Source organism: Anolis carolinensis, unplaced genomic scaffold, assembly GCF_035594765.1.
Source record: "Anolis carolinensis isolate JA03-04 unplaced genomic scaffold, rAnoCar3.1.pri scaffold_10, whole genome shotgun sequence".
Classification (NCBI taxonomy): domain Eukaryota; kingdom Metazoa; phylum Chordata; class Lepidosauria; order Squamata; family Dactyloidae; genus Anolis; species Anolis carolinensis.
The window spans coordinates 17,678,945-17,696,305 of NW_026943821.1; the positions used below are offsets into that span (position 1 = coordinate 17,678,945).

The window sequence follows — 17,361 nt, forward strand, 5'->3', positions numbered from 1 at the left end:
CAGGATCTCCAATCAGAAAATTGCTAGGGTGCCCATCTAGTAGAAGGAGGCTTCCCTTGGTTCCCCAATATAGTGCCTGTCTTAGCTCTGTCTAGCTGTGACAGGAAGACGTTCCTAGCAGAGATTTTTTGAGCAGTGTCGTTCAGACCTTCTATTTCTATTCTGTCCAAAAAAGAAACAAAAGTATCTGTATCTGTTATCACTCCGTCCTCCCCTTCTGGCTGAGCAATGTGGCTATGCAGCAAGAGGAGAGCCAGGCATATTGGAGGACTCTTGAGTTGGTTTCTTAAACCCAGGACAGGAGGAAAAGATGCAGGGATTGGTCCCAGGACACAACTCCATAGGAAGAGCCAAGAGCCAATTTAGATCCCCTGGTAAGTTCGTTATCAGATTTTCATAGAAATAACTACCTTGGCTTGTCTCCTCGGTAATAATTCTAGAATTCAGACCTCTTATTGGCCTGTGTTTTTAAAACTGCCCTGTTATAGTTCTTAAATTTGTTTGTAGGGCAAAAAAAGGAATTCTTCCAGATCTTTCATGATCATTCGGGCATATTAAACAGGCAAATAAGCTTTTCAAAAGTCCAAGATAAATCAGATAAATCTTTACCCTGTTCTTTGTTATTGAAGTGATAGAGAACTTCCCAAATACTTTAGTAAATCTGTTCTATACTTATGAAACTTATATGCTCAGAGCAGTTTATAAAGAGCTAGAAAGATGCCTCTCCAGCCCATTGATCAAGACCTAGCTTTAACAGAACAGTATAATAGCACTACATAACCATAAGACATTTCTCTCTTTAAACCGATTTATTTCACCCACTATTAGTAGTATTTGGGTGTTCCTTTTTTTGTGGTAGTGTCCTATGGCAGAAAATAGTACATAACGTATTCGATTTCCAGAAGTATCAATAAAGCTATATACAGTAGAGTCTCATTTATCCAAGCCTCGCTTATCCAAGCCTCTGGATAATCCAAGCCATTTTTGTAGTCAATATTTTCAATATATCATGATATTTTGGTGCTAAATTCATAAATACAGTAATTACAACATAACATTGCTGCGTATTGAACTCCTTTTTATGTCAAATTTGTTGTATAACATGAAGGTTTGGTGCTTAATTTGTAAAATCATAACTTAATTTGATGTTTAATAGGCTTTTCCTTAATCCCACCTTATTATCCAAGATATTCGCTTATCCAAGCTTCTGCCGGTCCGTTTAGCTTGGATAAATGAGACTCTACTGTATTTTAATTCATTTTTAATAATGGAAAAATTTCTTATGTATCAAACCATATCTACATTCAAATAGGAGCAATTAATTTACATGGGCTGCATAATTCATGGCCTTCAATATCTGCCCGATTCACAATAATCAAGATCAGGGTGACTTCTAAAAGGAATCTATTCAGTGCAAATGACTAAACTATCAACACTTGGATGAAAGAAAAAAACCCGCCACTCAAAAGAAAGCCTTTACATTTTTTAATCTTTATGAATCTATCATTGGTTTTTCTCTTTTGTTGGTTTTTTAAACTACTTGGTATAAATCCATTTTTCTGATTATATTTGTGAGTGCTGCAGAAATATGTATAGCGAGTACTCTTGATAAAGAAAATGCTTTTTAAATCATTGACACCTTGATAAAGAGTATTTGCTGTGTTTACAGGATCTTGTGTCATCTGGTGGTTCTCTTGCATCGGGTGGAAATTGTATGTCCCAGGATTATACACCTGTGAGGTGTAATGTAAATAATGTAAATCCTGGAAGTCAAGTTGAAAGTATCTGGGTAAAAATTAAGATGGAAAGAAAGAACAGGAATGTCATTGTGGGAGTCTACTGTAGACCTTCAAGTCAGCCTGAGGATTGGAATGATCCTTGCTAGAGTAAATGGTCACATATTCAGAAAGGAGAGATATAGTTGTAGTAGTTGAGAGATTCTAACTACCCTGATATTTGTTGGAAAGGAATATAAAGTCCAACAATTACCTCATTGGCCGTGCAGACAATTTCATGGTCTAGAAGATGGTAGAGTCAAAAGGGATGTGCTATTTTAGATCCTATCCTCATCAAGAGTGATGACTTGATAAATGAGGTGGATGTACTGGTTTTCTTCTAGCGTTTGTTATACAAGCAGTCACACATGCACTTTAGAAATTAAGAAAGCCGGGTTCAGTAAACTTAGGAAAAATTGAGTGATCCTATGGTCAGGAATATTAAAAAAGAAAGGTGTTCATGATAAATGCGAGTTTCTGAAAAGCAAGATATTGGAAGCAGTTTCAAACAATGTGTTTTCAAAGGCTTTTATGGCCGGAAACTGGGTTGCTGAGAGTTTCTGGGGTGTATGGCCGTGCTCCAGAAGTATTTTCTCCTGATGTTTTGCCTGCATCTATGGCAGGCATCCTCAGAGGTTTGAGGTCTGTTGGAAACTAGTCAAGTGGGGTTTATTTACTGATGTATTGTTTACTGTCACTGTTTTTATCTAATATCTGTGAGCCGCCCCGAGTCCCCTTTGGGGCAGATGGAGGCGGAGTATAAATAAACTTATTATTATTTATTATCTGTGGAAAGTCCAGCATGGGAGAAAGAACTCTTGTCTGTTTGAGGCAAGTGGGAATGTTGCAGTTGGCCACCTTGATTAGCATTGAATAGCCTTTCAGTTCAAAGCCTGGCTGGGGGAATCCTTTGTTGGGAGAGGTTAGCTGGCCCTGATTGTTTCCTATCTGGAATTCCTCTGGGTGTTGTTGTTTACTTACTGTCCTGATTTTAGAGATTTTGAATATTGGTAGCCAGATTTTGTTCATTTTCATGGTTTCCTCCTTCCTGTTGAAATTGTCCACATGCTTGTGGATTTCAGTGGCTTCCTTGTGTAGTCTGACATGGTTCAACACTTCTGTGTTAAATGCAGTAGAGTCTCATCTATCCAACATAAACGGGCCGGCAGAATGTTGGATAAGTGAATATGTTGAATAAGAAGGGATTAAAGAAAAGCCTATTAAACATCAAGTTAGATTATGATTTGACAAATGAAGCACCAAAACATCATGTTAGACAACAAATTTGACAGAAAAAGCAGTTCAATACGCAGTACTGCTATGTAGTAATTACTGTATTAGGTGGAGCCCCGGTGGCGAAGTGTGTTAAAGCACTCAGCTGCTGAACTTGCAGACCGAAAGGTCGCAGGTTCAAATCCCGGGAGCTGAGTGAGCACCCGCTGTTAGCTCCAGTTTCTGCCAACCTAGCAGTTCGAAAACATGCAAATGTGAGTAGATCAATAGGAACTGCTCCGGTGGGAAGGTAACGGCGCTCCATGCAGTCATGCTGGCCACTTGACCTTGGAGATGTCTATGGATAACGCCGGTTCTTGGGCTTAGAAATGGAGATGAGCACCAACCCCCAGAGTCAGATATGACTGGGCTTAACATCAGCGGAAAACCTTTACCTTTGCCTATGGCAGGCATCCTCAGAGGGTTTGAGGTCTGTTTATTTATTTATTTAATTCCTACATTTATATGCCGCCCTTCTCGCCCTGAAGGGGACTCAGAGCGGCTTACAAATTAAATTTACATACAATATTATATTAGCATAGTACAATACTGGTAATAAATTACTATATTGTACAGTATCAATATATTGTAATATAATTAGTAATATTACATGTAAAATATAATATATAATTAATACTATTATATTGTATTATTAGTATTATATCGTATTACAATATAATATTATGAATATTATATGTACAGTAGAGTCTCACTTATCCAACATAAATGGGCCGGCAGAACGTTGGATAAGCGAATATGTTGGATAATAAGGAGGGATTAAGGAAAAGCCTATTAAACATCAAATTCGGTTATGCTTTTACAAATGAAGCACCAAAACATCATGTTATACCACAAATTTGACAGAAAAAGTAGTTCAATACACAGTAATTCTATGTAGAAATTACTGTATTTACAAACTTGGCACCAAAATATGATGTATTGAAAACATTGACTACAAAAAAGCGTTGGGATAATCCAGAATGTTGGATAAGCAAGTCTTGGATAAGTGAGACTCTACTGTATATACAATATGTTATAATTATATATTGTAAATTATATTGTGTATGTATGTATGTATGTATGTGTGTATATATATATATATATATATATATATATATATATATATATATATATATATATATAAAAACACACACACACATATATGTTGGAAACTAGTCAAGTGGGGTTTATTTACTGATGTATTGTTTACTGTTTTTATCTAATATTATCTGTGAGCCGCCCTGAGTCCCCTTCGGGGGAGATGGAGGCGGAATATAAATAAAATTATTATTACAGTAGAGTCTCACTTATCCAACATAAACGGGCCGGCAGAATGTTGGATAAGCGAATATGTTGGATAATAAGGAGGCATTAAGGAAAAGCCTATTAAACATCAAATTAGGTTATGATTTTACAAATTAATCACCAAAACATGTTATACAACAAATCTGGCAGAAAAAGTAGTTCAATACACAGTAATGGTATGTAGTAATTACTGTATTTACGAATTTCGCACCAAAATATGATATATTGAAAACATTGACTACAGAAATGCATTGGATAATCCAGAATGTTGGATAAGCGAGTGTTGGATAAGTGAGACTCTACTGTATTTATTATTATTTATTATCTGTGGAAAGTCCAGGGTGGGAGAAAGAATTCTTGTCTGTTTGAGGCAAGTGGGAATGTTGCAGTTGGCCGCCTTGATTAGCATTGAATAGCCTTTCAGTTCAAAGCCTGACTTCTCTGGTTGAGTGGGTTCCTTATTTGGTTCGTGTTTGGGCCGTGAGAGTGGCCGCTTCCCGCCCTCTTCCTTCCCGGGCCTCGCCCACTACTGAAGGAAGCCGGAAGTCTTTGTTTAAAAATAAATCCCACGAAGCTTCGGGAGCGGAAAGAGAATTACTCTTGTGGCGGAAGTGGGCGTCACGTCCGGAGAAGGCGGGAGCCGGCGGCAGGGCTGGGCCGCGGAGGGAGAGCGAGTGAGGCCGGGAGGCATGGCGGCGACGCTGCTGCGGGGCGGCCTCTGGGCCGAGGAGGCGCCGCCGGAGAGCCGTATCTTCGCCGCGGTGCTGCTCTTCTCGTGGGCCGTCTACCTCTGGGAGGCCTTCCTCGCCCGGCGACAGGTCAGCCCCTCCGGCGCCCCCTTCCCCTCACGGGACGCAGGCCTCAGGCCCTCACACGGGCCCCTTTCCTCCTCCAGATGTGCTGGGCTCTTCTGGGTTATAATAGGGACGCTCTGCAGAGTAGGAGCGAGCTGGTCGTCACCAAAGAAAGCAGAGACATCCTGTAACTCACTCCTAGACCAGTCTGGGCCAGACCTTATTCCAGGGGTCCCCAAACCTTTTAAACAGAGGGCCAGTTCACAGTCTTAGGGTTGTTGTATGTATTCCGGGATGTATGGCCATGTTCTAGAAGTATTCTCTCCTGACGTTTCGCCCGCATCTATGGCAGGCACCCTCAGAGGTTGTGAGGCATGGAGAAACTAGGCAAGGAAGGTTAATATATATCTGAGGGCAGAGAAGCTCCAGGGACGGCTAATGACTCTGAACAAAGGATGCCCCCCAGACAAGAGACGAACCTTTCCAATGCTAATTAAGGTGATTAACTGCAACATTCACGCTGGCTTCCAACTGACAAAGAACTCTTCTCACACCCTGGACTCTCCACATATATATATTAACCTTTCTTGCCTAGTTTCTCCATGCCTCACAATCTCAGAGGATGCCTGCCATAGATGTGGGCGAAACATCAGGAGAGAATACTTCTAGAATTCTTCTAGAATACTTCTAGAACATTTATTTATTTATTTACAGCATTTATATTCCGCCCTTCTCACCCCGAAGGGGACTCAGGGCGGATCACATTACACATATAGGCAAACATTCAATGCCTTTTAACATAGAACAAAGACAGACAAACATAGGCTCCGAGTGGGCCTCGAACTCATGACCTCCTGGTCAGAGTGATTCATTGCAGTGATTCATTGCAGCTGCTCTCCAGCCTGCACCCATACAGCCTGGAATACATACAATAACCCTGTGATCCCAGCCATGAAAGCCTTCGACAACACAGTTCACAGTCTCAGACTGTTGGAGGGCCGGACTATAGTTGGGGAAAAAAACTATAAACAAATTCCTATGCACACTGCACATCTCTTATTTTGAAGTAAGAAAACAAAACAAACGGGAACAAATACAGCCTCAGTGTTAATCATAATAAAAATAATAAAGAGGGTTGGTCCAACCCCATTCTACCTTTGTGCACCAAAAGCACCAGCAAAGCACCCCTGACAGATGGCCACCCAACCTCAATGTTGTTAATAATAATAAGAATCATCATCATCATACATCTCACAGTCCTAAATGCTTGGGAAGTGTTCAACTTATGATTTTGTAATATGAAATCCAGCATATACAGTGTATCTCGTTTGCTGTTTTATACTGTGCCTTTGTGTCAATAATAATAATAAAGAGGGTTGGAAGAGACCCCTTGGGCCATTTAGTTCAGCTCTCTTCTGCCTTTGTGCACCAAAAGCACTAGCAAAGCACCCCATAATAATTAATTATTAATTAAATAATAATTAAAATATCATTATAAACAAGCAAAGCTTTGGAAGGCACGCACCGGGCGAGGGAGGAGGCAGGATAAGCGTGTGCCTTTCCCTCCTCCCTTGCACCGCACACGCCTTCCTCGGTGAAGGAGGAGGGAGCCGCTGCTGCCACGGGGGCCGGATAAATGGCTTTGATGGGCCGCATGTGGCCCCCGGGCCTTAGTTTGGGGGCTCCTGCCTTATCCGCTTTAGGTGCTTATAGGAATGTGTGGCCCAGGTTTCCCGTCCAAAGGAGCATGCAATAGAGTAATCACTAATGGGGAGTCAGACTTGGCCATGATGGTTCATGCTATCGGTACATTTTGAATAGACTACTGCAATGCACTCTATGGGGGGTTGCCTTTGAAGACTGTTTGGAAGCTTCAAGTAGTCCAATGGGCAGGTTCCTTACTGGAGCGTCGTTACCAGATGCATTTTATTAAATTCAGCGTCACTTGATAGAGGGGCTTTTTATTTTTGTACGATTGACATCTATGTGTTCATAAAAACAAAAAATGTCAGCATCAAATACTTTATGAATGTAGACAATGTGTTAAATGTACATAGAGGTGCAGCAGTACTTTCATTAGGTATTTAGGTAGAACACAAGCTTGTTAGTCTATTGGGATGGGTCTATTCCCATCCCAATTTGCATTTCCAAGAATTTGCAGCACTTTATCAGTTACCTCGTGTTTACAATATTTATATGGTGCACTTTATCCAGTCTATTTTACAACCTCTCCGTTTTAATCCATGTTTTTATTAAGTTTTTGTCATTTACTTTATTGGTTATGGTTATGGTTATTGGTTATGTTTAATTTTTAATTGTGCATGTTTCTTGTCTATTGTGTTTTATACTGTTACTGTTTTTATTCGGGCTTGGCCCCATGTAAGCCCTTTGGGGAGATAGAGGCGGGGTATAAAAATAAAATAAAATGATAATAATAATAATAATAATTATAGTCACAATTTCCTAATTGTAACTGCATGCCATAAATTTCAGCTGTCTTTTAATTCTATTTTGAGAACTCGGCAGCGTTATGTTGAGAAATGCAAGAGATGGAAACTTAAATGCATTGAGCTTGACCAGGTGTTTTAAAGCTGTCAGGTTACACATAGATTAGGTCAAATTGTGTTTTTTGCCAGCCATGATAAAGATCTTTTATTTGGTGTATTTTCCAAATATTTCACAATTTCCCTAAAGGTTCATGTGTTACATTTCTAGTGTCTGCAGAAGTTGCATGTAATGTTTCAAATATTACTGCTGTATTTCAGAGGACTGTATATAAGACAACCACCCATGTTCCACTGGAGTTGGGTCCAATTATGGACTCAGAAACATTTGAAAAATCCCGCCTTTATCAACTGGATAAAAGTGCTTTCAGCTTTTGGTCAGGCCTATATTCAGAAATTGAGGGCACAGTAAGTATCTTCTCTTCCCCCCCCCCCTTTTTTTTTGGTACATTTTCCAGTGATTTAGAATGTAAATAATTTTCCTTTTTTATTAAAGTGGAAATGCAAATTTTCTACTGCCCTGATAAAAAATATTCCAAGGATTAATCTAGTTCTGGGACAGAAATTAGAAATTCATTTCAATCACTAGAACTTGAACTTGAAAAAGCTAGTATTTTGCACTGAAATTCCCATAATCTGTCAACGCATTCATTACAGTATTTTTACTGTGCTGTTCCTTCTGTTTTGTGTGAGTGATACCCAATAGTAAAAATCTTTCTCTTGTAACCCTGAACCCCTTGTTCATTAGGTTTTCACCTCTTTAGTCAGGGATTGCTCTGGCTTAAAAAATTATGAGCTAACCTATTTGCTTTTCTCTGGTATCTAATGAAGAGAAGAACAGCCAAGCATTGCTCCATTGAGTTTTGGTCCCAGTGGCTGGTGAGAGGGCCTCCCTCTACTATAGCTGCCGTTGCCCTGACCTCTGACAGATACAACAACAGCTATGTTAGGCACAGCTCCATCACACAGTCCCAGCAGCTGAGAAGAAGCCCTTTTTCTTTTCCAACTGTATCTACTATGGTTTTTGAAGGAGAGAAAAGTAGCCAGCATCTGCTAGACTCAATCCTCTCTTCCACTGCCACCCCCTTTCCTTGTGAGTCTTGTCTTATTTAGATTATAATACTGTCGAATTAAGATTATAAAATGCTCTGGAAGCCTTTTTAAATGAAGAGTGGGGCATAAGTGGTCTACATAAACAAATAATGATAAATTTGTCAAATGAGTTAGGCCCTCAAGTTCAGTTGTTAGTCGAAATAAACTCTAGTTGCCAAAATGGAAGTTCAATAGTATTTTGTTGTTGAAGGTGTTAGCAGTCTCATCCCTGCAGTGTTTTGTTTTTATAGGTGATACTTCTCTGTGGAGGAATTCCGTTCCTTTGGTTTCTCTCTGGCAATATTTCCAACCGTGCTGGCTTTGGGCCTGAGTACGAGGTAAGTGCATTTGTTTGTCTGTATTACTTGAACACTGAAATATTCACTTCCCTCTCTTTAAAATGTTGCCTTTGATCCAATCCATGAGAACTCTTTTTATGTTCTTATGTTCATTTAATCCTGTGTCCTGATTCCAACAGTGACCAAGCCATATGGCTCCAGGATACCCACATACAGCAAATTGTATAGCAAATGAATCATGGATAGATTTATTTTCCTGGAACATTGGTATGAATCATAGAATTGGAAGGGAGTTCAGTGCTCATTTAGTCCGGTGGTTCCCAAGCTTTGTTCCTCCAGGTGTTTTGGATTTCAACTACCACAATTCCTAACAGCTGATAAGTTGTTGGAAGTCCAAAACACATGGAGAACCCAAAGCTTGGGAATCATTGATTTAGTCCATAATATACAACTAAAGCATTTCTATAAATGGACATCCAGCATCTGTTCAAAAGCATCTAACGAAGGAGAATCTTTAACTTCATGGCACTCTGTGAAACAGTTCTCGCTATTAGGACATTTTTCCTAATGTGATAAAATATCTTTCTATAAAATTTGAATCCATTGGTTGATGTCCCGGTTTCTACAGGAAACAAGTTTGTTATATCTTTTCCATGGAATGGGCAAATTCTTGATCCTGTTGGACATGTAAAAAGATTTTACAGAAAAGGTTTAGACTACTCCTGAGAATTTAAAATATTTTTTTCTGCAGCAGAGACAGGCCCATGAAGGTATCCAAGCAAGCCCAGCTCCCGTAGGCTTGTTTGAAGGTATTCCTCATTATACCTGATCGCCAGAGATAGTGGGAATTCCCCTTCTGGCTTAACTAACCCCCTTATCTGTGTGAGTAAGAGGAGGAAGGTGGCAAAGATAGCTATGCTATCAGTTGGCCTTCGCAAGTGAAAGCCAACATTCTTTTCTCTATACATTTTTCCAAACTTTGAGCAGTCAGTAAATATTGACTGCACAAACTCATTTCTTCTCCAAGTAGAATCATACAAAACAGAATCACCTCTTTCCCAAAACAAGAAAAAGGAAGAGGTTATCAGCTGACATACACAAGGTATCAAACCACTGCTCTGCAACTGTTTGAACAACATCTTGCACAAGGTTTCATCCCATGCTATATTACTGAGTTTCTGTAGTAGTCCTCATACAGTGCAAGATTTTCTACCAGTGAAAAATAACCTTGATTTTAGTTCCATGCATCTCATCAGGGTTATGTATCACTGGGGGGTTTCTTATTGCTAGACTGGAAACAAATCTCACACGTGAGTCTAGTTTGAACTAAGATGAAATTAACAATTCTATCCTATCTCCTATCTAAATGATGGTGCCAAGAACATAAAACATTAGAAGGCAAACCAGCCCTGGTTTTTATGTGGCAGATCTTGTGATCTTAATTCTGTATTGAAAAATAAATTCACTGTCTGAGCATGTTCTCTAAGGTACCCAGCACACTGATGTACCGTGTACTTTCAAGTTCTAATGAAAATTAAATTGATCATACAAAACTCAAATCCAGTGCCACCTAATGTAATCCCAATGTAATGAAATCCATGAGTTTGTGTTAACAAATTACATTAATTTCAGTGGATCTGCTGTAAATCTTACTAAGTTTTTAACCAGCTCTCTGTGTCTAAATTGGAATACGTATATCCCTCTCGTCTTCTACACAGATCGTTCAGTCATTGGTCTTCTTGCTGCTTGCTACACTCTTCAGTGCGGTCACAGGTCTGCCTTGGAGCCTCTACAATACTTTTGTCATAGAGGAAAAACATGGCTTCAATCAACAGGTACGGTGTAGTACTTCTTTGTTGCCATATTAATATTAATATTCCTTTCATACTATATATATATATATATATACACACACACACATATGTACATATATATACACACACACAGAAAAATATGATCTTGATATTCCACAATCTAAATACTAGTATTTTCCCCAATCCTGCCACCTCCCCATTCTCACCCATGAACTTATCCTTATGTAATATGAAGTCTTTTCATTTTCAGACTCTGGGATTCTTTTTTAAAGATGCAATCAAGAAATTCATTGTGACTCAGTGCATTCTTTTGCCAGTGACAGCACTTCTACTTTACATCATAAAAATAGGTGGAGATTATTTCTTCATTTATGCGTGGCTCTTCACTTTAGTTGTTTCTTTGGTGAGTATATTATGTCTGACTGTGTCTAGAATTATTTGACGTGCAGCTATTAAATGTTGGTGATGAACTTGAATCAGTCCCTAAATAATTTTCACTGCTGATCTATGCTCTAGTCATGATTTTCTTTCCAACTTGTAAGAATGTAACATGGCTGACTCTATAATGCAAACAGTGACATTTTTTCCAAATTATGGTTGTCAGGATCCTCTCCTTAGGATCTGCCATAGTATAAAATGTGTGGAATGGGACTACTATATATTGTGACAGTGTGACATAATTTTTTTTTGTTTAAGATGTATTATACCTACTCTAGCAAATTGTATATATTTCATACTAAGTAGTAGTTTATGTCTTATGTTTTAATGGTTAAACATAGTTATATGTTTATTGTTCAGATAGTATGATTTGGTTTTTACATGTATGTTCAGCACAGAATTTTCCCTTGAAGTTTTGGGTTTCATCACCCAGGATGTTAACCAACATTTGTGACCAGAAAGAGAAATTGATTGTTCCAAGGACAAAGCTGGATGAATAAATGGACCTAAGGTGTCTCTGTATGTTTCCCACAATAGGTTCTTGTCACAATCTATGCAGACTACATTGCTCCATTGTTTGATAAATTCATTCCGCTCCCTGAAGGAGAGCTCAAGCAGCAGATTGAGGCAATGGCACAGAACATAGATTTTCCTCTGACAAAAGTGTACGTTGTAGAAGGTGAGAGTTAAAAGCATAGCCTTGGCTTTGTAGTTCTCTAATACTGATCTCAGTATGATCATAGCAGTGCTTCTGTCCATATATTCTGTTGGGGATTGAATTTAACTATTGGCCCTAGAAACATGGTGAACCCTTAAGCAAGTGACCAGGAGCAATTTATATATTAGTAGAAACAGCATAATCCTCACAAGGATTAGAAAGCCCCTAGTCCCCACCACTGGGCTCATTGTTTTTCCCTCTGCATTGTCGATTCTTCCCATTTCTTGTGAGTACTTCTTTCTCTCCACTCCTTGCTGAACAGCACAGTCTCTCCCCCGCCCCTCTTTTTAAAAACTGTTTAAATACTTTCTAGGTCCTGGCAGAGGCCCACTAGAGCAGTAGTTCCCAAACTGTGTACCACAGAATCCTAGGGGTCCACAAAAGCATCATAGGGGCTCCATGAAAAACATTTTTAAAGAAAAAACTTCTTAAAAGTGTCCATGCCAGAGTTTGAAGATCTTATTGAAATTCGATGTGGCTCTGCTTTAAAAATGAAATTTGAATCTCATTATTTCCAAATCTGCATCATACAAACACCTAGACCATAGAGTAGATGAAAGAAGGAGGAACTTGTGGGTTCATAATCTTTAGGGACGGAGTTATGGTCCTGGAAAGCGGGGGGGGGGGGGGGATATGAAATACCATATACACACCTGGTTAAGAAAAAAGTGTATCCCCATCAGAGGACCACCATATACCAGACTGTGTTCTTGGTAACCCAAAGGGTATAGGGCCACCGGAAACCCTGCTCTTGAACTTAAGGGACACGTTTATTTCTATAATGTTTTATCATAAATATTATAATTATTGGCTAAATTCTGTCCTCTATTCTGCCCCTGCACTGATTCCCCAATAGGTTCCAAACGGTCTTCCCACAGCAATGCTTATTTCTATGGCTTCTTCAAGAATAAGCGTATAGTACTATTTGACACTCTTCTGGAAGATTATTCTGCTCTTAACAAAGAGCGCTCTGGGGATTCTGGGTCAGAGACTCAGGCAGCAGAAGGACATGAAGATGCTGAGGCAAAGGCGAAAGCCAAAGTAAGCATATCTTTTTATATTTAACATTCTAGAGTTTTAATGTTCTATTGTTTTGTTATACGCTGCTCATTGGTAGAGATTCATTCTAATTCAGTTACATCCATCTTGATATCTGTTTGTTTCCTGTCCTGTGCAGTCATGATCATGGAGGCACATGTCTCTGCCAATACAGTTATGGTATCATGTATTTCCCCCTTAATTCTAGAGTAAGAAGCAAGGCTGCAAAAATGAAGAAGTCTTGGCTGTGTTGGGCCATGAGTTGGGTCATTGGAAACTTGGCCACACGATTAAAAATATTGTTATAAGTCAGGTGAGCAGAAATCCTGTGAAATTTCCTGTGTTTTATGTGTGTATTTAGTGTTTGCTTAGAAAATATGGTGGCTGTTTCAGCCTAGTAAGAAAGCGGTAAAAGGGGATATAAAAGGGGATATTAGGCAAGAAAGACTCAGAGATGGTTTTGCCAGTTCCTTCCTCTAAAATATAGTCTACAGCACTTGGTATTTGTTAGTGGTTTTCCATCCAAGTATTAAGCAGGGCTGGACCCACTTAGCTTCCAAGATCAGATCAGGGTATTTAGGCCCCCAACTCATAGCTTCATGGCTGCTTTTAAAACGTTATTGTTTGAATTTAGATGATTTTATCCACACTTTCTGTTTACAAAATGCCCAACAGTTTGGATGTCATGCACTTAAAAGCAGTAATGAAAAAATATGATCAGTAAAATAGCAGATAAAATAATTATCTGTTTAAATGACATCCTAGTCTAGGCTACAGAATATCAGTCATGTGACAAATATATGTCAACCTCAAAAAACTCCACCAGGATGCCTGATAAAGCATTTACATTGTAAATTTTGTTATTGTGAATTGGTTTTGCATTGGTATCTAGCAGGTAAAATAAAATATTCCATGCTTGAAAATGATAAAGAAACACATTCTATTAAGTATGGTAAACTCAGGAATGTTTTTAATGTTAAAATTATACTTTAAACTGTTAAGTTGTCTATTTTTCATCTAGAACTGTGGGTCCCAACCTTTGAGCCTCCAGGTGTTTTGGACTTCAACTCCCAGAAATCCCAGCTGTTAGGAACTGTGGAAGCTGAAGTCCAAAACACCTGGAGGCCCAAAGGTTGGGAACCACTGATCTAGATAAAAGGAAATTGTACATCCCACAAGCTACAAACAGTCCCGGGGGATGGAAAGCAATCTAGTTCAGCCTTTGGACACCATTAGATTATCACCTCCATCTTCCCAATAAAAAAAAAACTGGCATCACCCTCAGCCAAACTAACTTAAACAGTTAAATATTTCTGCTAACAAAATATTCCTGCTAAAATGCAACAAGAAAAATGGGACTTGCTTCTTTTCCAGATAGAAAACATAAAGCAGTGAAATTAAGAGTTATTTTTCCCTGCAGTCTAAGGCAATGGGAATTATTTCAGTTTTTTAACTTAATTTGTTCCTCTAAAGGAGTACAGTTTTTCCATCCCAAGGGCTAAATTTGATATTGACAAAAACGTGAAGAATAACAGCCATATATGTGCAAATAGATCTACAAGTACACACACAAAGCCATTCTATTGGGTCAGACATTTTTGTTTAGTTGTGTCTAAATTTTATGCACCCCAAACTTTTAAATAAAATTAAAAGTCTTTACACAGATGACAGTTATTGAGCAGGACTGCTTTGATCCATTACAAGTTTTGCAGTATAACTCTCACAGGATAGCTCAATACGTTTTATTGATTAGCCCATCGGCCATATCAAAGGATAGCTGTGATCGGTGAGATTAGAAAATCAAAATATCTGGAGTGTTAAGTTTCCTAGTCTTATTTGGATAGTTTGACAGTACTTCTAAGACCATAATTACTTTAGCTAGCCTATCAACAGGCTGAGAAGTCCTCTGAATCATAATATGCTATTTTCCCTTCTTAGATGAACTCCTTCTTATGTTTCTTCTTATTTGCTGTGCTGATTGGCCGAAAAGAACTCTTTGCCGCCTTTGGATTCTATGACACACAGCCTACCCTGATAGGCCTTTTAATCATTTTTCAATTTATTTTCTCGCCTTATAATGAGGTAATGTACCACTTAGAATTTGACATTTAAACAATCATTGTTGAAATGCCAGTGACATCTTCACTGGTTTATATTCTGAATTCCAAGATGGTTCCTGAATTATTAATGTTTAAAGATAAATGGTTGCCAAATTTCTACCTTGAAAGATAAAATGGGTTCAATAGAACTAGACAGTTTGTAAGATACCATGTTGCAACAGACTAACACCGCTCCCCCTGGAAATTAATATAAATATGGCAATGTTTTCTATAGTTGGAATTTTTGCATAGAATAAATTACTTGGGGAGATGTTGACTTTTCTGTTCCCTCTTCCTTCCAACCAACAGAACCCTTGTGAAAATTTCCCAGTGGTCCAAAGAAAAGTTTGAGTAGGAAGAAGAGTTAGGTGATGGCACCCTATGTAAATGGGATGGATGGATTTCTCTGTCAGGGTTCCATAGTCAGAAGCCAATCCCAAAGGCCCTCTCTCATGCCCTTGTCAAACATGGAGCCAATAGAAAATTTTCTCCCAAAGATCTCAGAGCTCAGGTAGATTCATCTGGGAAAATACATTATATGAGATAGTTTACAATCAAGTCACTCCTTAGAACCGTGTTTGGGAATGGACCACTTGCCAGTTATTGTAGTGCAGAGTTCCTTTTCTCTCTGAAACTATGCAATTTCCTGCTTCTTGGCAGGGGGTTGGACTGGATGGCCCATGAGGTCTCTTCCAACTCTACTATTCTATGATTCTATGAAACTAAGGAGGATGAGTGCCTTGGCAATGGTTTCACTTAAGAAGTGGTTTGTGTCATTGGTCCTCAGGCTCCAGATGTTTGGACATCTGCTCCCATGGTCCATGACCATTAGTTATGCTGGTTGGGGATTTTGTGATTTGAAATCCAGAACTATCTGGACACCCAAAGGTTGAGAATCATTGGTTTTGGAGGATTCTGAAATGAGTTCTAAGATGTTTAGTAATGTTTCTTTTCTTTCTGTACAGGTCCTCTCCTTTTGTTTAACTGTATTAAGTAGGCGATTTGAATTTCAAGCTGATGCCTTTGCCAAGGATCTTGGAAAGGCCAAAGACTTGTATTCTGCGCTGATCAAGCTGAACAAAGATAATCTTGGGTTCCCTGTTTCAGACTGGCTGTTTTCAATGTGGCATTATTCTCATCCTCCACTGCTAGAAAGACTTCAAGCATTGAAGGAATCTAAGCAAGATTGAAACTGTAGGCTTAATGAAAGACTTTCCATCCCAAAATCAAGTTCCATTTTTTAAAAAGTAATATACGCATTCCATTCCTGAGCACATCATTCTCCAAACAGACAAGCTTGTTTCACCTCATTAGAAAATAGCTGCCAAAATCCTGTTTTCAACTACAAGAAGTTGGATTCTAAAGAGGGGTACGTTGTGGGGATTGTTGGGGAGGAATGTAATGTGCAACATTATCGTAATCACAATACAGCTGGAGGAGAAAGTAATTTGTTGAAACCTGAAGTATTCATGCTTGAATTTGTTGAAAGCACTGTGTCTGGGTGTTCTTTTACAGTTACCTTCTAGCTTTCCTACCTCATCCATGTGTGCGTGGGGTGGGGGGATGAAACTAGAACATCGCCCCCTTGATCATTGGGATTCAAACACTTTAACCAGGCTTTTTCAGATTGGTGCCTTCCAGATGTTTGGGACTAAACATCTCATTAACCCTGGCCATTGTGGGGCACAGTGTAGTCCAACAGTTGGGGAGCACCATTTGGGGAAAGCTGAAGTAAATTAAATACTGTCTGGACTGAAAGTGTGAGCTTCTTCCTTTTGGGGTCAAATTCATGTCTGCAGTGAATGAAAACAAAAGCCTTTTACAGAGACGAATAAAGCCATCTTTCTCTGAATTCAGGATTGAGAATAAATTGCAGCTGACAAACAGCCTTCTGTGTGTGTGTGTTACATATGTTTATGATAGTAGTCATTTGCAACTTGTCTTGTTCTAAGCAGCAGGACTTCAGGAAGTTATAACTGTAACTTCAGATAATATGCTTCACAAGAAAGATAAAAGGACAATTGATCTGGTTTAAATAAACAGGGACAGTTTTCTTATATTCTATTCTCAAAGATAGTGCTGTGTCAAAGAAACATCTTTCTTTGTTTTTAAAGACTATATGGTTACTTTGGATAGTGTTTTATAATGAGGACTATAACGGTTTGATTTGTAGTACTTGTTCTCTCAGTGTGCTGCAGAAGGATGCTATTGAT

The 17,361-nt window shown here is 38.9% G+C and overlaps 1 protein-coding gene and 1 non-coding gene across 3 annotated transcripts; both read left to right on the top strand.

The window, feature by feature from the left end:
• The first annotated feature begins 248 nt into the window (after nt 1-248).
• zmpste24 (zinc metallopeptidase STE24) lies at nt 249-17,034 on the top strand. Of its 2 annotated transcripts, none has more exons than XM_062962187.1 (10): nt 249-374; nt 7,912-8,058; nt 8,994-9,080; nt 10,760-10,876; nt 11,106-11,258; nt 11,831-11,972; nt 12,868-13,052; nt 13,258-13,362; nt 14,988-15,131; nt 16,114-17,034. In XM_062962187.1, the coding sequence occupies exons 2-10, from the start codon at nt 7,963-7,965 to the stop codon at nt 16,336-16,338; spliced, it is 1,254 nt and encodes a 417-aa protein (XP_062818257.1). In that variant the 5' UTR covers nt 249-374; nt 7,912-7,962; the 3' UTR covers nt 16,339-17,034. The 2 variants fall into 2 exon arrangements, with proteins under 2 accessions (XP_062818257.1, XP_062818256.1); XM_062962186.1 differs by lacking the exon at nt 249-374 and adding an exon at nt 4,940-5,170.
• On the top strand, nt 5,059-5,141 carry mir5401 (microRNA mir-5401). Its single transcript, NR_130002.1, has one exon. It is a non-coding gene; the product is annotated as a microRNA mir-5401 (primary transcript).
• Nucleotides 17,035-17,361: the final 327 nt, after the last annotated feature.

Coding starts and splice junctions, on each gene's coding strand:
- zmpste24 (XM_062962186.1), top strand. CDS start 5,042: ATGGCGGCGACGCTGCTGCGGGGCGGCCTCTGGGCCGAGGAGGCGCCG. Junction 11,259..11,830: donor TCACTTTAGTTGTTTCTTTG/GTGAGTATATTA, acceptor TTCCCACAATAG/GTTCTTGTCACAATCTATGC. Junction 15,132..16,113: donor TTTTCTCGCCTTATAATGAG/GTAATGTACCAC, acceptor CTTTCTGTACAG/GTCCTCTCCTTTTGTTTAAC.